At 43.3% G+C, this 17,400-nt stretch overlaps 1 protein-coding gene across 1 annotated transcript; it reads left to right on the top strand.

The window, feature by feature from the left end:
• Positions 1 to 2,070: 2,070 nt before the first annotated feature.
• On the top strand, positions 2,071 to 13,935 carry POF1B (premature ovarian failure, 1B; the record flags this gene model as incomplete). Its single annotated transcript, XM_010017008.1, has 13 exons — positions 2,071 to 2,109; positions 3,117 to 3,332; positions 4,644 to 4,774; positions 5,823 to 5,850; positions 6,838 to 6,912; positions 8,891 to 8,983; positions 9,922 to 10,035; positions 10,201 to 10,353; positions 10,475 to 10,585; positions 11,187 to 11,315; positions 11,588 to 11,661; positions 12,017 to 12,131; positions 13,930 to 13,935. Coding segments are annotated over 13 exons (1,284 nt in total), but the record flags the coding sequence as incomplete, so codon positions are not given.
• Between the last annotated feature and the right edge of the window lie 3,465 nt (positions 13,936 to 17,400).

Raw genomic sequence — 17,400 nt, 5'->3', positions numbered from 1 at the left:
CTCCTTGGGAGGAGCAAGGGACTGTGTGTGGGCACTTCAGGCTGGCAGTCACAGGGTTTCTGGCTTCTCGGTTCCCTCCCAGCCTGTGCAAGTCCAGCCTGCTCGGCTGGTATGGGAGGAAGGGCAGGCAAATCCATGTTTGTGAAGGAGGGAGGGAAATGTATCTGCATCAAAGTCCTTTGGAAATGAAAGAGTTTGGGTATCTTAAAAATAAGCATGATTTTATCCAAACAAAACATTCCTAGGTCCTATATAATATTCCACATATGATTAGAGTGTCCTTTTGAATATTATAAAAGTATGTTTCAACTTAAGATACTCTGGTCTTCTCAGTTCTGAATGTTTTCCTCTGAGAACACATAGGTAACCAGATAAAATAAACTAGACAGTGCGAGTTGTGTATTCCAAAGCCCTGTGGCGGCAGGATTTAGTTCAGGCAGGTTTGTCCAACTTTTCAGTGGATTGAAAATGTATCTTTTGATTTCATGCACGATGCTTATCTTGTTTCCATGTGCCATACCATAGTAGTCAACTCTGAATAAGAACAATTACTGATGTCTCATGATACTCATGTTGTAACACTGGAGTGCTCCAGGATGATGCCTTCTGTGAAACTGATGTGAAGGAAGTACCAGTGGGCATTAGTTCTTTTTAAGTGTTTTACTTTTTAGTTCTAATTCTGTAGGTGTCCAAGTGATGTAGGAGTTGGGCTTTATGTTCTAGACCTCCAAAATATTTCTTTTTGGTGTTATGTCCTGATACAGAGAGTTCTGTTGGCGTTGGTGGGTTCCTTCCCTTAACAGACCTGCCTCAGGTACACGGTGTCTTGCAGGAGCACTAAGCAGCTTTCTAAGTTTTCTGCAGCAGTTACGATTTTGAGATTTCTTAATTACTGTGATTGCTGCTGAAACAGTTTGTTTTCCACTTTGATTTCTCTTTCGTGGTGCTGTCATGATTCACTCTTGGGAGATTGGGAAAACCGCTTCAGGCTTCCTAAACTTCTGCAACAGTTCACAGCTGGAAACTTGACCTGCTCCAGAGCTGCTCTTACCCAGTTAAGAACGTTTCTGAGACTGAACAGCAGCAATATAAACTTCCCAAGCACTGCCATGGGTTAAGGCAAGGAATGATTATTATGAAAATTGGAGGTTTGTACTGTGAGGATGAAGAACTAGTATGGTGTGAAGTAACAAATGGCCCAATCCTTAGATAGGATTCAGTGGGAATTTTGCTTACGTGGATAAAGAACTGGATGTGGAGCAGTGTGCACAATTTGGTGTAACTGGTGGTAATCCACAAAGTGCAAGACAGTGTCTGCAATTGCTTGTAGCTGGTGCTGGGGTGAAAAGCATCAAAATCTATTTGAAAATGAAGCCAACTGCTGCCACTTACAGATCCCTGTAATGTAAAAAGGCATATTTCATTTTTAATCCAAGAATGTGCAAAATGTTCCTTGTGGGCATCTTTTTTTCCTAGGTGTCAACTGTGGAGTTTTGTGACCGCTTTTACAAACAGCTGGCACTGCTGGGTGCATTTGGTAGTGACCCGATGGGATGTGTTGGTGGTGCCTCTGCCCTTTCAGTTTGGTGTTAAAGCGAAATACAGATTTTCTTCCCTTGACAAAACAAAAAATCACGTTTAAGGTGTGCATCCATTTATACCAGCTGACCTTGATGTGTAGCGTGAAAGACAATCAGTGAAGGACAGTGGCTGTGGAATAGGGACATGGGATTCTTGAATACCAGCTTTGATTTGTATCCACTTCTGCTGGCACTTAGAGAAAATAAGGACTTAGCCCCTCAAACCTGCAGAGAGGTGATGGAGAAAAAACACTCTTAAACCCGAGAGGAACAGGTTGTGTACTACCCCTGTACATGGGCTGCTTCCTTTGGGGTGGAAAGGCATTTCTAAGTGATTTCGGCCAGTGGATCTCAGCGTGTTCATAGCAGTAAACACAGACAACAGTATTCGGATGACTTTAGGAATCCACATAAGCCTCAGCTCTGAGCATAAAAGGTTTTAGAGGTTAAAGTGCAGTCATCACTGAATCTCTGATTTTCTTTCTTGCAGGGCACTTTTCGAAGGATTATTATTGAGAATCCTGATCAGGTAGGAAAACTGTTTCATGTCAGAGTCAAAATTACATTCATCCTGAATCTGCTGTTTGACAACATTTATGAATGTTTCAAAAAATGTTTTACAGGAGCCATTATCCCCATTTCTTAGAGGGGCAAATTTCTGTCCTGGAAACAATGTCATCTATGAAAAGACAATAAGAAAATACGAGCTATTAAATCCTCTCCAAGTGAGTTGGTTGTTTATGTTATCTGTTGCAAAAGAAAATTGCGCTGGTAGCAGGAAAGTGATGCTGCTGGGCTGGGGTGGGGGGGGGTTGGTGGGGTTTTTTTTCCTTATTGAGGTCGAGGACACATTCTCAAAGCAAATGAAACAGTTTCTGCAAGGAGAGTAGAAGTTCAAAGCATTGCTGTATTTTTACTAAGAATTTATTATTTCAGACTAACAGTGAAAGCTGCTGTTGTGTCTCTAGAACTGTCAGTCTTTATCTGAATATTGACTGTGAGTTTCTTGCAGTGGTTCCACAACAACCAGTATAAATATTTCACACACACACACACAAAAAGACACATTATTTATTATTTGTTTTTATTCATTCTTGAAAAAATACATTTGGCAAAGCTGTCTGAAATTCATCTTAGTCCCACTGGAGCTCTCCATTTGATCTCTGAAATGCTTAATGAAACAGGATATGTGTTCTAAAGTAAGTAAGGGAGGTCCCCATTGCCTGAGTACATTAACAGTATCAGCACAATGAAACAACTTAGGAAAGGTCTTGTGCTTTTCATTTGCAGCTACTGAAATTTGAGGAGTCGGTGAATTACAACCAATAATTCACTGATCTCATTACAACGAAAGCGTGAGGCAAACTCATGTTCAACTAGGAGAAAAAGCAGCTTTATCAGGCTTATTAAAACATCAGAAGCTGTCATTAGCCTTTCCATGCAAACCCACAGTTCATTCATTTATATATTCATATGAAGCTTCCATGTCACTACGACAATGTCCGGCAGCTTGAAACAATCCACTCTTGTTTCCAGGAGAAGCAGTATCAGTTCTCCCACCAGTGCCAGAGCCCCCAGCAAGTGGACCAGTGCCAGGCTGCCCAGCCGTGCCAGTACCCAGAGCAGCCCCAGGTCACTCACCAGTGCCAGCAGACACAGACCAGCAGCCCCTGTGAAGTCCTTCCAGTCTCTGTCAGCGATGACTGCAGAGGAAGTACCGTGAGGAGGGTGACAGTGCAAACCTGTGAGCCGGTAAGGATCTCTCGCTGGATGCTTTACTCTTCACCACTGTGGCTTTGCTTTGTATGAAGAATATAAAACTTTACAAATACATAAAATGGCTTATCTCCAATCTCAGAAGTTTCTGTTCAGACTCACAGTAGGGTAATTAAGCACCATACGCCCGTTGTAAGTGAACAGAAGAGTTCGTGTGTCTGTTGCAGGTAACTTCTTCGTACGCTGTGATTGCAGGCATTGTCTGGAAATGTCCAAGGCTTTCACACATGATATTAAGAGGCAAAAAAAGGCTGTTTTACTTGTTTTGTCTATTTCTTGTTAGCACTGAGCTGTGCTTAGGAGTATTGACTGATCATCATTCTGTTGTCCTTTAACTCTGTTAAGTCTTGCTGGTCTGTTTGGGTTTTTTTCTTTATCTGGGAGTGTTACCCATTCATTGAGTCAGGTTTCATCAGTCCCTGTACAACAAAGAATGAATAATGTAAGGCTTATGCCTCTGGTTTTGGAGAACAAAATACATTACTTTATAAACTTGACATACATCAGTTCAGGATTGTTTTCTACCTAAACCGCTCAGTGACGACTTCAAATATATTTCAATTTGCTGTACAAGTATTTGACATAGATTCACTGTAAGCACAAAACTACCTTCCTCCGCCCTTCATTTTGCATGAGGTTGCAGTTTGAGAGTTTCTAAGGGCTGCAGGAGGCTTGGCATACACGTGTACTGTTATTTCAGTTGGGGAGGGAGTGTAGCAGTCCCTCCTCACCTACTCAATAAATAGGTGGCAGGACAAAACATACTTGGTGACCTCAGTGCTACACCTATGTGGAATCTTCCATAGCCAGATACTCCCATAAGCCAACTTAGGTACACTCAGTTCTGGTTGCTGCTGGAATCCTTTTATTGTTCACATACATAAACATTTGGACTGTGGCAATACAAATACCATTTGCTCAGTGGGGAGCCTGGCACCCGGCTGGGTTTATCTGGGTGCTGCCCACAGGCGCTCATCCACCGCAGCCAGGGAAGCATGTATATTAATGAGATTTCCTAATTCTCAGCACTTTGCTATTAGCATAATGATGACATTGCTGTAGAAGATACTGCTCTGCATATTTCTTGTTGTTGGAAAGGAAGCTATTTATTTCTGTAGTTTACTGAAAACCGGAAGACATGGAAGACTCGATACCAAGGAAAAGAACAGTGTAAACAAACTGGCAATTATTAAGAGCAAACCCATCATACTTGTAGCATGTTCATGTCCAGCTTTCATCCTGAAGAAGGGAGCTCAGATGTGACCTTTTTTGCATATCTCCTTCTAGGTGAACTGTGCTCAGGCAAATAACGACCAGCTGGACTGCCGCTACTTCGGTGAGCTCCTCGCTGAGCTGAGCCGCAAGACCAACGACTTGCACAGCTGTTTGCTGCAGCACGTGGAGAAGATAGGAGGAAGGTATTGGCATTACATCTGTTCTGTCATTCCCCCGTTCCTGAGATCCTACCTTTGCACAGCTGAGAGGACAGTATTGTTTGCAAAGTGTGGGGTTTTTTCTTCCCTGACAACTAGAATTGACTGCGTATTTTACACATTCATCTGATTTGCTGAGTAACTGAGGACATAGAAATGCTGTAAGCCAAGTAAATCTATTTAATTTGATGCTCTTCCCAAATGGTTAGACTAATATGCAGTAAGAATTCTGTATGCCCGTTTGCACACAGAGAAAACAAGTATAGTTACAGCATTCTCTGACATATGTTTAATGATACAATTCTATTACTGTGTCCTGAAGAAACAACCCAAATGTCCAGATTGCCATTTCCTTTGTTCTGCCATGTTGTTATGTCATGGCATGGATTAAAAGATGGTCACCACAAGGCATAAAGCCAGAATCTTTATGCAAATTGAGGTTAAGCACTTACTCTGCAGAGCCCTACACAGTGTCTTTTAAAAGAAACACGGGATCACAGCAGCCAGTAACCTGCACAGAATTCTTACCTCTCCCTCACAACCGCCAGTACTTCATTCTTTCCCCCTCACTCCCAGTCTTGTTTGGTGCTTTCCAAGGTCACTTAAATAAGAAAAGTGGTCCCACAGCAGGGGAAAAGTGGAATTTAAGCCACACACAAACCCGGACACTGCATGTAAACAGTTCAGGCACGTCAGTATGTTGCAGCATGATTCTGGGTAAACCATTCCCAAACCAATTAGGAATGTAATGGGGTTGACTGAACACAATTGGGATAACTACCCAGAGAAAGGAGGCAGCCTGTGTTAACCGTACTGCTGTTAGTAGTCCAGTCTCCTCAGCCTAACTACATGGAGTTAGGCACCTCATGTTGCCTAGCACCTTAGGAGGAAGGTAACAGCTCTCAATGTGACAAATAACCTTCCTTGCTTTGCATTTTAAAGATAAGCCTTGTACAGTTCTGAATGTGGACTTGAATAAATGTCTCAAGAAGCTTTCTGTTAATTGGTCCCTTGGATTTTGTCTGTTTTACAGGAACCATGACATTGAATTTACGTGTCAGGTAAGCACTGGGCATGCTCTTGGCAAGCTCTTCCCCGACAGTCTTTAAAGCAGTGGTGTGGATCTTGGAGCAAATTAAGCCCAGCCAGTTTAAATGAAGGATGCTGGTCTTTGTCAGTTGATAATTCCTGTTTGTTAATAACATTCAGAGTCTGAAACCTACAGCTAGCATGTATTTGCAAATGTGATAGTACTGAAAGGAAACTTTGACAATTTGCATTATTCCAGTATGAGAGTCAAATCCTGAGAAGTCTTTCCTGTTGTGCCAATTGGTTCCATTGTAAAACAAACTCACACAGCCACACGTATTTTCACTATGTGTTTTTTGCAAAGCAGCTTTCACTGTCTTGCCAGCAAAGCTGCAGTTCAGCAACACGTGCTGCCTTGCTCTGCAGGGAGTGAAGACAGTGCCTCTCGCAGGAACGAGAGGAATGTGCCAGCATTCCGAGCTGCCAGCACAGGCTTCCCCTCTGCAGCAAGCTCCCTTTCACCAGCCGGGCCACGACTGGTACCTCTGTTACGCCGCTGAAGGCGTTGTGTGCACGGCAGAAATACCTGCCTAGGATGAAATGCTGCCTGATCACTGTCAGTGTCTCCTGTGACAGGCTGCTCATCCTGCCTTTACTGACAGTCTGTGCAGGAGGAACGCGAGGTTTGCTCCTGTCCTAACTGCTGGGAGTTGTGTCTGTGTGTCAGCTGCTGTTTCTGGAGAGAGGATTATTTTGAATCCTGCTTTCAGAATAAATGTTACACTTAGTGATTTGAATACATGCTTCATGTATCACTTCATCTTGGTTTTTATCTGCTACACATATATATGGCTTGGGAAATTCTCTGGATACACTTTGATCTATTTTCGTTCTTATTTGCCTTGTACTAAACATGCTTTTCATAGAAGAGCTGTGTAATTAATGAAGAAACCACATTATGATCTTCCAGGCAAAACTCTTAATGAAGATGTCTCCCCTTTCCTCCCTTCTTTGCTTAGACTGAAGATATTGAAGAATTAATTCCCAAAGGACTGTCTGAGGCAACAAAGCAGCAGATTCGTTATCTCCTCCAGGTACATGAGTGGGGTGGAGGGTGTGCGTGGATGTCTACAGTAACTTGAAACAGCAGAAGGTGGCTTACACATACCAGGGACTTTGTACGTAACATACTTCGCTCTCTGTTCTGCTTATTCACGTTTTCCTAGTGTAAAGAGCATAGAATCACACAGGTGGCTTCGAGTGATGTTGTAGCAGCTGATTCCACAGACTACTTGCATATTTTAAACTAAGCTTTACCGGTGCTTTCTTCGTTTCACTGGAAACCATCTTGGCTTTTGATCAGATATAGGAGAACACAGACCTTTAATCTTTTTTTGTGTGTGTTACTGCTTTACTTCAAAAGCTAAAGGCAGATAGTAGGTGCTTTACTGAACGCTGAATTTGCTATCAGTTGCCAGCTACATACAATGCTTGTAACTCAGGTCTCACCTTTTGCAAATACCCTGGTTAAAAACCCTCTAACACAGCATGTTGTTCCGAGGCACACTGATGACATGCCATAACAAACCAGAACTGTTTCTGCTTGGTTACGTTTATAAAGGCTTTTGTGTTTCTTAAGATCTTGTTCTTCAGCTGCCTTACCATAACCTGCCTTTGCAATCACCAGCCACATTAAGGCAGGCAGATGAGTGCAAGGTTCTGGTACTGGCTGCTTGTTTGTTGCCTCTTATCACTGTAGTACTTCACAGCATGGTTTTTAGTACAACGCTGCAGGTGTGTCTAGAGGTGGCCTCCCTGAGGTGAAGGGGATGTGTGGTCTGGTTTACATCCAAGGATTCTGAGCTGTCAAACTGCTCAGGGAATGACTGTGTGGGGTATGCCCAGAGGCTCAAGTCTAGGAGCACAGAGAATTTCACTGTAGAAGTACACGACACCTCTGGAATGTAGCAACCTCTAGCACTTAATTGCTGAGTGGGGACTTACTGATAATTTTTATAGCCTAAATTCAACCTTTTTGACTAATTTTTCTTTTAGTCTACTCTTACAGTGTATTTCACAATAAAACAAACAAAACTCTAAGAACTGAAATTCCACTTTAATTAAAACCCAAACAAACAAATGGGTGGGTTACACTAGAAATGTTATTTTTTGAAGCTTTATTCACAACATAGGAATGTAGGGATAAAAAAGTAGGACATGGGCTCATCAGTGTATTGATGGAGATCTTATGGGTTTCCTCGGCCCAAACGATCACCAGATAAAGTGAAGGGAGAGAGTCAGAGGAAGTGAAACGGGCAGAAGATTTCACTTTTCTCCAGGTAGTAAAAAAAATAGTTTGTGTGGAATATTCAGCCCTTCCAGATGAGTCAAAACTTGAGGAATTATTTTGTGTGTTCTTTCAAAACCTATTATTCTTCTTTCAAATATCAGAAGCATGTCAGGAAACACAACTATTTGTGTTTTAACATTAATCAATACACAGCTGTTAATGTGCATGGAAAGAAAATCCAGGACGAAGGTTAGGCTATTGTGCACGACTGTCCTCCTTCTTACTCATCCACTTGACTCCTTAATCTTTGGGATCTTTTTCCTTTTAAAGGGAGGAGTTGGCTTTTTTTATTTAATTTAATTAAATTCTCTTGCCCCTGGCTGCAAGTGTGATTGGCCAGACCTCAGGTGCTGCTCCTTCCTCTGTGCCTTCTCAGGTGGGGTAGTGCTTGCTTAGAATCGGTCACAAGTGATTGTGCAATAGAACACGTTTGGGTTTCCTGTATTGCTGCACAGATGCAGTTCTTCACTCGTGTTCCTTCCGTTTTAAAAACGTTACCCTGTGTTACAAGGCAGCAGAGTAAAACCTGTGCCCTTTGCAGAACAAAGTGCATGAAAATGTGCTGCTTCTGTAGAAACTCTGGGCATGTTGCAGGATGACGTGCAGTAGCTCCAAGGGTAGAAGTTGTTTTCAGCTGTGTAGCATTTTCTGTTCTACCTATTGTCAAGCCCGTTGTAAACAAAGCTTATCCATTAATCCATTTTCATTTTTACCCCTCCTAGATGAGAGTCACATCAGACAAATCTTTGAGACTTGTGCTTTCCACTTTCAAGAATCTCCGTGAGGAGCTTTGCCACCTGCAGGATGACTTAGGGGTAAGGTGCCTCTCTTGGTTTGCTTGCCGGTCAGCAGGAAGTCCGTGATGGTGAGATGTGGAGTCCAGTTTTGGCTGCTTTTGGAAATGGCTGGTTCATTACTGGGCTTGCAAGACTCGTACAGTGGATGGGTGGATTTCTTTCTAGCAGTGCTCTTCAGGTGATCAGTTTGAAGCCTAAACCCAGCAAATACTTTCGAAGGAAGAAATGACCCTGCTGAGTGAAATTAGATTTAAAGCTTTGAATTGGTACGTAGCACACGAGTGATCAACATTGGTGTCATGTATGGGACTCTGGTTTTACTTCAGACCTGGGCAAGGGGTGTACACCAAGTGGCTATTTACTAGTGCTGTTCCAGGAATCAGGGAACGTGGTTCCATTCACCCCGACAGAGCTGCATTTCCAACTCCATCAGAAAGCTGTTGTCAGCTGGTGGCTTTAACAACTCCAGTGGTTCACCTGGGTACAGGCTTCCCACCTGGAACCTGGAGCTCTGTGGCCACTGACAGAGTAGATAACTGATGTTAGGAAAGCAGAAAACTTTCCCACAGCAGCCCAAGTACTTGGCCGCACTCGGAAACATGGAAATGCCAAGTTTAGGGAGAGGAGAGGGTGTTTTAACTGTCATCTTTAACACAGGATAAGGAGTTTTTACAGTGAAGTGGTTTTGGCTTGGGGTGTTTGTTGGTTTCTGTTACTCTGTAAGTAACTGAGTAATTCTTTCTGGGGCAGACTGAAAGAGCAGTGACCAGGATCCCAGTGCCTACCACAGCACACAGCCAGATACTGCAAGTCTGTGATGTAGTTAAAAAACCCCCATTGTTTCAAGAAAATTGAGTATTTTCTTAGTAACTAATTGCTCAGTATGTTTCACTCTGAATACAGGAAAAGCTTACTAAACAACTACAGCTGTTGACATAAATGCTTTTGTCTTGCAGAAGTTAGAAACTGACAATGTCTTACTTAAGAAGGATTTGGCTTTTAAAGATTCTCAAGTAAAAGAATATGAAACGATGCTGGCTTCTCTGAGAGAGAATAATCGTCAGCAGCAGGTAAATCTAAACCTGTATTTTCAGTGTCATTAGTCAGCCAAAAACTACCCAGTGTTTTGCTTTTGAGCATTCCGAGTAATTGCTGCCTGGTACCTGTCAGGGTGTGTGTGTCATGTTACTTCCTTAAGGAACACTGTGTCCTCATCCCATTTCTGTGCTTTCTAGCAAGGGCTCCGAGAGAGTACTGCAAAATGTCGCTCTCTGGAGGAACAGCTCCTTTCCCTTCGGCTCAGTGAGGGAGAAAAGGATTGTCAGCTAAAGGAGCTGGAGTTCTGCAAGCGTGCCTTGGAGCAGGAGATCCAGAGCCTCAGGCTGCAGGTAAGAGGCTCACTTGTTCTGTGTCCAGTAGCTGTTATTCACAGATACAGATGCATTAATATAGGAAAATTAAAGATGAAAACTCTCTTTTTACAATGAAGCACCATTTCATTTTCTGCAGGTCTGCTCTAATCCAACCCTGCAGACCACCACGGATGAGCTCTCCAGCCGTTATGTAGAGATGATCAATAACTTGAGGGAAGATAAAGATCGTGAGATCCGCAGCCTTAGGGTAAGTTGTTTAACTTGGCATGTGTGTGCTCCTCACCCTGTACACCTGGAAGTGAACAGCTTCACTTTTAATTAAGGAATGGGAAAGAACGACCACGTGTCTTTTGGGTCTGCAGTGACAGTTCAGAAACCTTTATGGTTCACATCAAACTGTGATGTAAAAATAAATACAATTCTTTAGATGTAGAAAATAGGGATTAATCAGCTTGGCAGCCTTTCCTAAAGGGACATTTTGAGTGTGCTGATCAAGTAAGACACTAAAGAAGAGAAACCCAACAGAAAACAAAACTCACAGTCAGAACCGTATGTAGGAAACGTCTCTCACTGAAATCCTTGTAGTAATCATTTACCACCCTGGAAGCCAGTTCCCCTTGTTTAGTGTTGTATGAACCCGAGTTATAAGACTATTAAACTGATTCTGGGTAGAAGTCAGTCAGCACTTTCAGGATTTGCTGTGCAGCTCAGCATTCTTACTTGACAATCTCTGGGTCTTACTGTTCATGGAGTTAATGCAAAAATACACCTGGAGCCCCAGCTACTCCTGCCAGGTGACCTGCAAGGAGCCCCAGACACCTGACTGTCCCTCAACATGTGTTTTGCAGTCTCAGTTATGCCAATTCCAGCAAGACATATCGAGGAGAGAAGGAAGCAACAGTGACTTGCAAATACGGTTGCATGAACTGACATCAATGTTGGAGGAGAAAGATGCTTTTATTAAACAACAGCAAGAGGTAATATAACACACCTATTTCTCTTCTAAGAAATTTATATGTAGGCCTTTGATTACTGCATAGGTGGGAACATGCCAGAAGTCACTAGTGCTCTCCTGGTTTGGGAATTGGGGTTAGGATATTTTTTGCTGTTCCTCTGCCAGACTTCTGGAAGGACACACATTTCTGATTGCCCTTTGAGGGAATTTCTGCAAGTACTTTGCTGTGACTTCAGTGAACTAATACTTCAGGAACCATGATTGCATCTGAATGATTACTTTTGGTTTTCTCAGGACCTCTTCAGATTGAAGCATGAGAAATTATCTGGCAGTCAGTCCCCTGGTGTAACTGCTATCATCACCAAGAAGTAACGTAGCTATTAACCTTTCTTAAAAATACCTCGTTTTGGATTTCCCTTGTGTAGCCTCTATTACCCAAATTATTCCTGCAAATGTCTCAATAGCACCTATTCACCTTAAAGGGGGAAACGTTGAGCTAGGTTTTCCTCTCCAGGGCGCATTCCATACTAAACAGTGTAAGAGCAATTGGAGGGGTGGCCAGCACATTAAAGCAACGTTTAAATGCCTGTACTGGCGTTTTAGTTACTCGTGGCACTCTGGGGGATGTGGGACTGGAAAGCCAACATGGCATGATTGGAGTCTGTGATTTGTACATGGGCATGTGGAGTGCAGTTCACAGGTTTGCTGCTCTTCTCCTCACAGGTACAGAAATCAGTACCCTATTCTGGGTCTCCTGTCTGATGACTACAAGGTTACATCACCTGTCAATAAATCACAAACTATTGTCATTGAGAGGACGGGAGAGATATGGAAGCACGTAAGTTTACCTGGAGATTAACTGTTTGGTCTCTGAAATTAAGTATTCAGTTTAGCTTCAAAGAAACTATCAGCCAAAACTGAGTCAGTTGAACTTGGCTGGAAAAGCCAAGTGACTGATTAAAGACCAGGAACTGCCCTGGCTATTGCAAGGAGGTAGTAATTGGTGGGTGGAGTATAAATAAAACAACCTTTTGTTGTTTTCTTGGACACATAATTACCTGTAACAAAAGCATCAGCCCTGTCCCACACCAGGCTCTGCCCTCGCACGAGGCAGCCTTTGGGCACTGCTGTACCAGGAAGTTGGTTAGGTAGGAGCTTCTTCCGTGTTATGCTCCCAGGGGAAGGAGTGTTTTGGTGGGCAGTACTCCTCTGAATCATGAGTACTAGCGACTCCAAACTATTATTAAAACATATTAAGTACCATATCCCTGAAACCTGCATTGAGACAGGGCCATGACTAACCCAGGAACTGTGGAAGAGTGGTGACTTTTCAAGGAGCAATTCAAAGTAAAACAGAAAACAGGACTGAAGCTGTTTATGTTACAGGGCACAAGGCACTGTGCCCAGTCTCAGGACAAGGTAGAGGCTTGAGCAGGATCGACATGGGCAGCTTCCAACCATGTGTGTGACCAATGGAGTCTGATGATACTGTCTGTAGGCACAGGACAGTAGAGCAGCACCAAGCCATACAGAAAGCAGGTCTGAGGGTGGGAAACCACCAAGAAAAAGACAACTGAGTAGATGAAGGGTAAAACATCTGGCATGTTCTAAAAGGATACATTACCTGGAGGAGGGTTAAGAAAACAGAAGGTAGAGGTCACAGGCAAACAGCAGTTTTAGAACTGATCTCTAAAACTCATCCACCTGCATTGCAACCTAATGAAATGCAAAGGAATTCAACATTAGTTAAAGAAACTACAAAACTAAGAGGCCCAACCCACTGCCTTGAAAAGTTAGTCAGACTTTCCATCATCAAAAATGGCCAAGATGAGCGTACTCGGCAGTTGAGGAGATCAGTATCGTTAATGGGAACTGTTGTATTTTAAGTTTCCCAAGGTCTCTATCAATCACCAGTTCAAGTTGCAGCTGAAATGAAATTCCTTTGCTGCGAGATAACTTACTGAGTTAGAGAAGTGCCAGGTTTGCCTTTCCTCCAAGCTTCACGTGTCCTTTTGCTGTGTTTATGTACCGTCAGCCAGATTTGTCTGTCTGCATTCGTTACTGAACACGGGTGCTGATCGGTATCTGAGTGCTGTGGGGTTGTGCTGAAAGCACATGGGCCTGTCACGATACCATCCTCCCTACAGTGGTTGGTTAGTTACCAGGCTCAGTCCTTCAGGATAGTCGGGTGAAAATACTTCAGTGCTTCTTTTAACATGGATCCTAGTTACAGCAGAGAAACTTTGAGGGTAGAAATTTGCAGTACCTGCTCTTCAGCTGCCTGGTAACTTCCTGTTCCCGGTGGTTTTCCCAAGTACAGAAAAAGCTGCTGTCCCTGGTTCTGTGTTTACTGGAGATGGTGAATCCTGGCAGTTCTGATGTTGGCCCCTCGCTGAACAAAACTGTTTCCAGCTTAATGACATGACTGTCCTTGCCAGTACTGGCATCTGAGAGCACAGGGCTTGTAAGGAAGAAAGGCTCAGTGGGCCCTTGAGACACTTCAGAAGTCAGGCTGTTAGAGAACAGAAATACCTCATTAGGGGACAGGCTTTACACACCAGGTAGTTTTGTTTATATACACACATAAGTTCATGGTTGGTTGTTTTTTTTTCTAACAAACTGCTTATTTCTTTCAGGAATGAGAGAGATCCCCAGGCCATGACAGCTGCTCAGAGGAGTCCACAATGACTTACTTTCTGCTATTCTGCATCCCCAAAAGGTTCAGTCTGATAGTGGGAAAGGTTGGGGAACATGCCAAGGACAAGGAAACATGAAGGTGACGGAGAACACTGTCTCATCATACATGGTTACCTGTGTCTGTAATCTGCCACCACCAGCGTATGGATGCTCCTAGTACTTCTTCACACACATGCTTTGACACAGAAGAGCGTGCCACACCATGCGTTTGTGGCCTTCACTTTCTTGATGTGACTAACCGTGTTCTTCAGCCAGTCCTGAAGCAATCTGAGAGACAAAAGGAAGACGTCTGAACCCTTTTCCTCCTTGCACTCGTAGCCATATTCTTCTGCCCTAGCTACCCATGCTGAGAAGTGGGAATGATACAGATCCACATCCCGTACACACAAATGGCTGGTTTCACTGCACAGATTCCCAGATTGCTCTTCTATCTACCACTGCCTGTCCAAGATGAAGCACATCCCAGAAACCACCGTCATAGGGAACTTCTAAACCGCCTCACTGAAGAACACGCATCTGCCTGTGTACGGGAAGCTCAAACACAAAGGAACTGACTTTCACTTAGAGCTGGTACACAACTTCGCATCTGAACCAGCAAGTACCAGAGCTGCCCAGTTCAGTGACATCACTGGGCAAACAGTGATTTTAAAGAGCGCTGGTGCCACCAGAGTTGATGTCTTTTCAGGTGAACCTTTATACCAAACCAGCCGTAAGTATTTATTTGCTTTGCTTGGAAATGTCGAGAACTTGGTATATTTTTATATAGAAAAACTTAGAATGAAAATAGCTCCTAGATTAAATCTTGAGTTCAGACCAAGCTCCCATTTACAATTCCCACTCCTCACAGGACCACAGAAATTCTCACAATGATTTGGTATTCATAATTAAGTCACTGTCTAAGCAACACAGTGCAAAGAATCACAGGGGAAATCTAAAACTATGCAATCAAAAGGTGTTGGGTCTTTATTGTGGGGTTCTTGCTTTGCTCTAATTCTGCAGACATGTATTTCTATTAAGTAATATATATCCCAGGCAATGGTTAATGGTGAAAGAATGCTGTAGGCCATGTGTAACCATGAAATAAACCTAAGAATAACTTTCTGAATCATGTCTCTCTGTACTGGAAATATCTCATGTCTAGGTGATGGGCTGGAGGGGCTTGTTCTAGATGGTGTGACATGGCCTGTTCCTCTCAATGAATCTTCACAAGAAAAGGATTTGTGTTGGGTCCCTTTTCTAGCAGAAGCAAGGGGTTAATGAGTGAACTACATCCTCATCTGAAGGAGAGTGCTTTGCCCCGCTGAAACCAGTCACTGCTAGATTTGAAATAACCACTCATGGCTGTAGAGCAGTTAAGATACAAAGTACACAGAGTTAACATGCTCTGACACAGAACAGTGTCACTGAATTCTATTCCAATAAATCATGTTCATTACAGTGTCACCTAATGACTTTTCACCTTTGGTGACCCGAACACTGAAATTAAAAGGGGAAGAGCTCCCCGTTCTTTAATGCCACCATACTGTTACCTGTGCATAACTGTGCTGTTACCCCAATTAAAGCGGACACAAGATGATCTGACTTACTGTGCTCTTGGCTGTGGTCTCAGCTGGGCTTGACTGGTTGGAAGCACTGGTTGGACACAAACCACTCAGAAGCAGCTACAAAGAGCAGAAACATGAGTTATTAACGCTCACACTCACTGGGCGCCCACAGCAGGCACTGCAGGGATTGTACGGCACGTTTGCTAACCATTGCATCAATGACACCAATCACGTTTCTTTAACTCTTACAACCACTAACAGCACAATGCAATCAGTGAATGCCCTTAAAGGACAGAAACACACTGGCTCTGACTACAGCCCATGTTACAATCCATGACACAGACCACAGTGAGGCAAATGCTCTGTTTTGCATACCCAGCTGGCATTATAATCAACTGGAAACCACAGTGATTGGTTCCCCACACAAGAAGAGGTGGGTAATGTACACAAACTAGTTAAAAAATCCCAGTTTGCTGCTCAGGGAAGACAATGTCAGTACTGCACTGTATAGCAAGGATCAGTTGCTCCAAGGGTTGTTAGGGTATTTAAGACTTCCGCACGCTCTAAATACTACAGGGCTGTGGTGATAACAACACATTTTACCAACAGATCATACAAAGCAACAGATAGTGTCAAGAAGCTGAATTAGACCAGCAGGTGAAGCATAATGGCCATTTGGGGGTGGTTTTGTTTTCAAACTAGATTTATGTAAAAGGCCAATTTAGGGGTTTTTATTATACAAGTGCATGTTACTTGCAGTAGTCTCAGATACTGCCTCTTTTCTGTTGAACTGAAACTGATTTACCAAACAGACTATTTGTGCTGGAGTTTACAGAAACATTGTTCTCATTTACTTATCTCTGTAAGTGCTATTTATCCCCTAATTATAAACAGTATGCCTTCGATATTTTTTCTCCTCAATTTCAGTAGGTCCACTAGGACTTGTACATTCAGGAACAAATCAGAAAGACTAAAAGCAGTGTTTACTTTATACATTACAATAACATACATACCATCCTATTAAGCTGCCTTTACGGACAGAGTTAATAAATAAGCCCTCGCTGCCTGAGAGCAGGCAGAGCTTCTCGTTCTTATCCTGCAGAGCAGGAGAAAATTACCTTCTGGTTTCTGTCACTGACTTTCCCACACATCTCCCTGTGCCATCTGAACAGCGGCGCTGCCTGGGCTGGAGGACAGCCAAGCAGAGCCCTGGTTCAAAGTTACCGACACCTCCCGCATTCCAGCTGAAAAGGTGACACAGACTTCAAACACTACATCAAGGTAACATACCTTCACCCTGAGAGCACCCTGCTGCTGTCCTCCTGCATTTTCTCTCTTGATTTTGTCACCTTTAATTGTGAACATTTGAAACCTGAAGAAGAAAGAGAGAGATGATGATCAACACGTGAATGAATCACTTGGCTCCTGGCTTTCAGGAGTTCTTAGGCTGTCATTCAAATAAAAAGATGGGGTAAACAAATCTGACATTTTAGAGCAACCCTTGCACATGTTTGTTAAACTCACTGCTTGCTCACGCAGCCAGGCTGTGCTGGTACATCGCGTACAGCGCTGCAGGAGCAGGCAGAGGAGACGCCTGAACACAGCCAAGAACAGCTGAACTTCCCCAGGGTTTGTTCTTCCAGGCAGCGCCCAGCATTGCAGCACATGTCACCTTTCCCGCTCCCGGTGCTGTGGAGGGGCAGCCTATCCCAAATGCTGGGAAGGGTATTTCACCTTTTAGTTAGCGTCGCTGCTTTCCAGTCATCTGACAAGCAAGGACTGTTTCCAACAAAACAGTTCAAAGCCCTTATTGAAAGTGCAGGGAAAGGCAAGACACACCCTTCTGTGCACTAAAGGAAGCACATA

This window comes from Nestor notabilis, unplaced genomic scaffold, assembly GCF_000696875.1.
Source record: "Nestor notabilis isolate BGI_N333 unplaced genomic scaffold, ASM69687v1 scaffold26426, whole genome shotgun sequence".
Classification (NCBI taxonomy): domain Eukaryota; kingdom Metazoa; phylum Chordata; class Aves; order Psittaciformes; family Psittacidae; genus Nestor; species Nestor notabilis.
The sequence above is the reverse complement of the archived record's forward strand: the minus strand, read 5'-3'. Positions and strand labels throughout refer to the sequence as shown.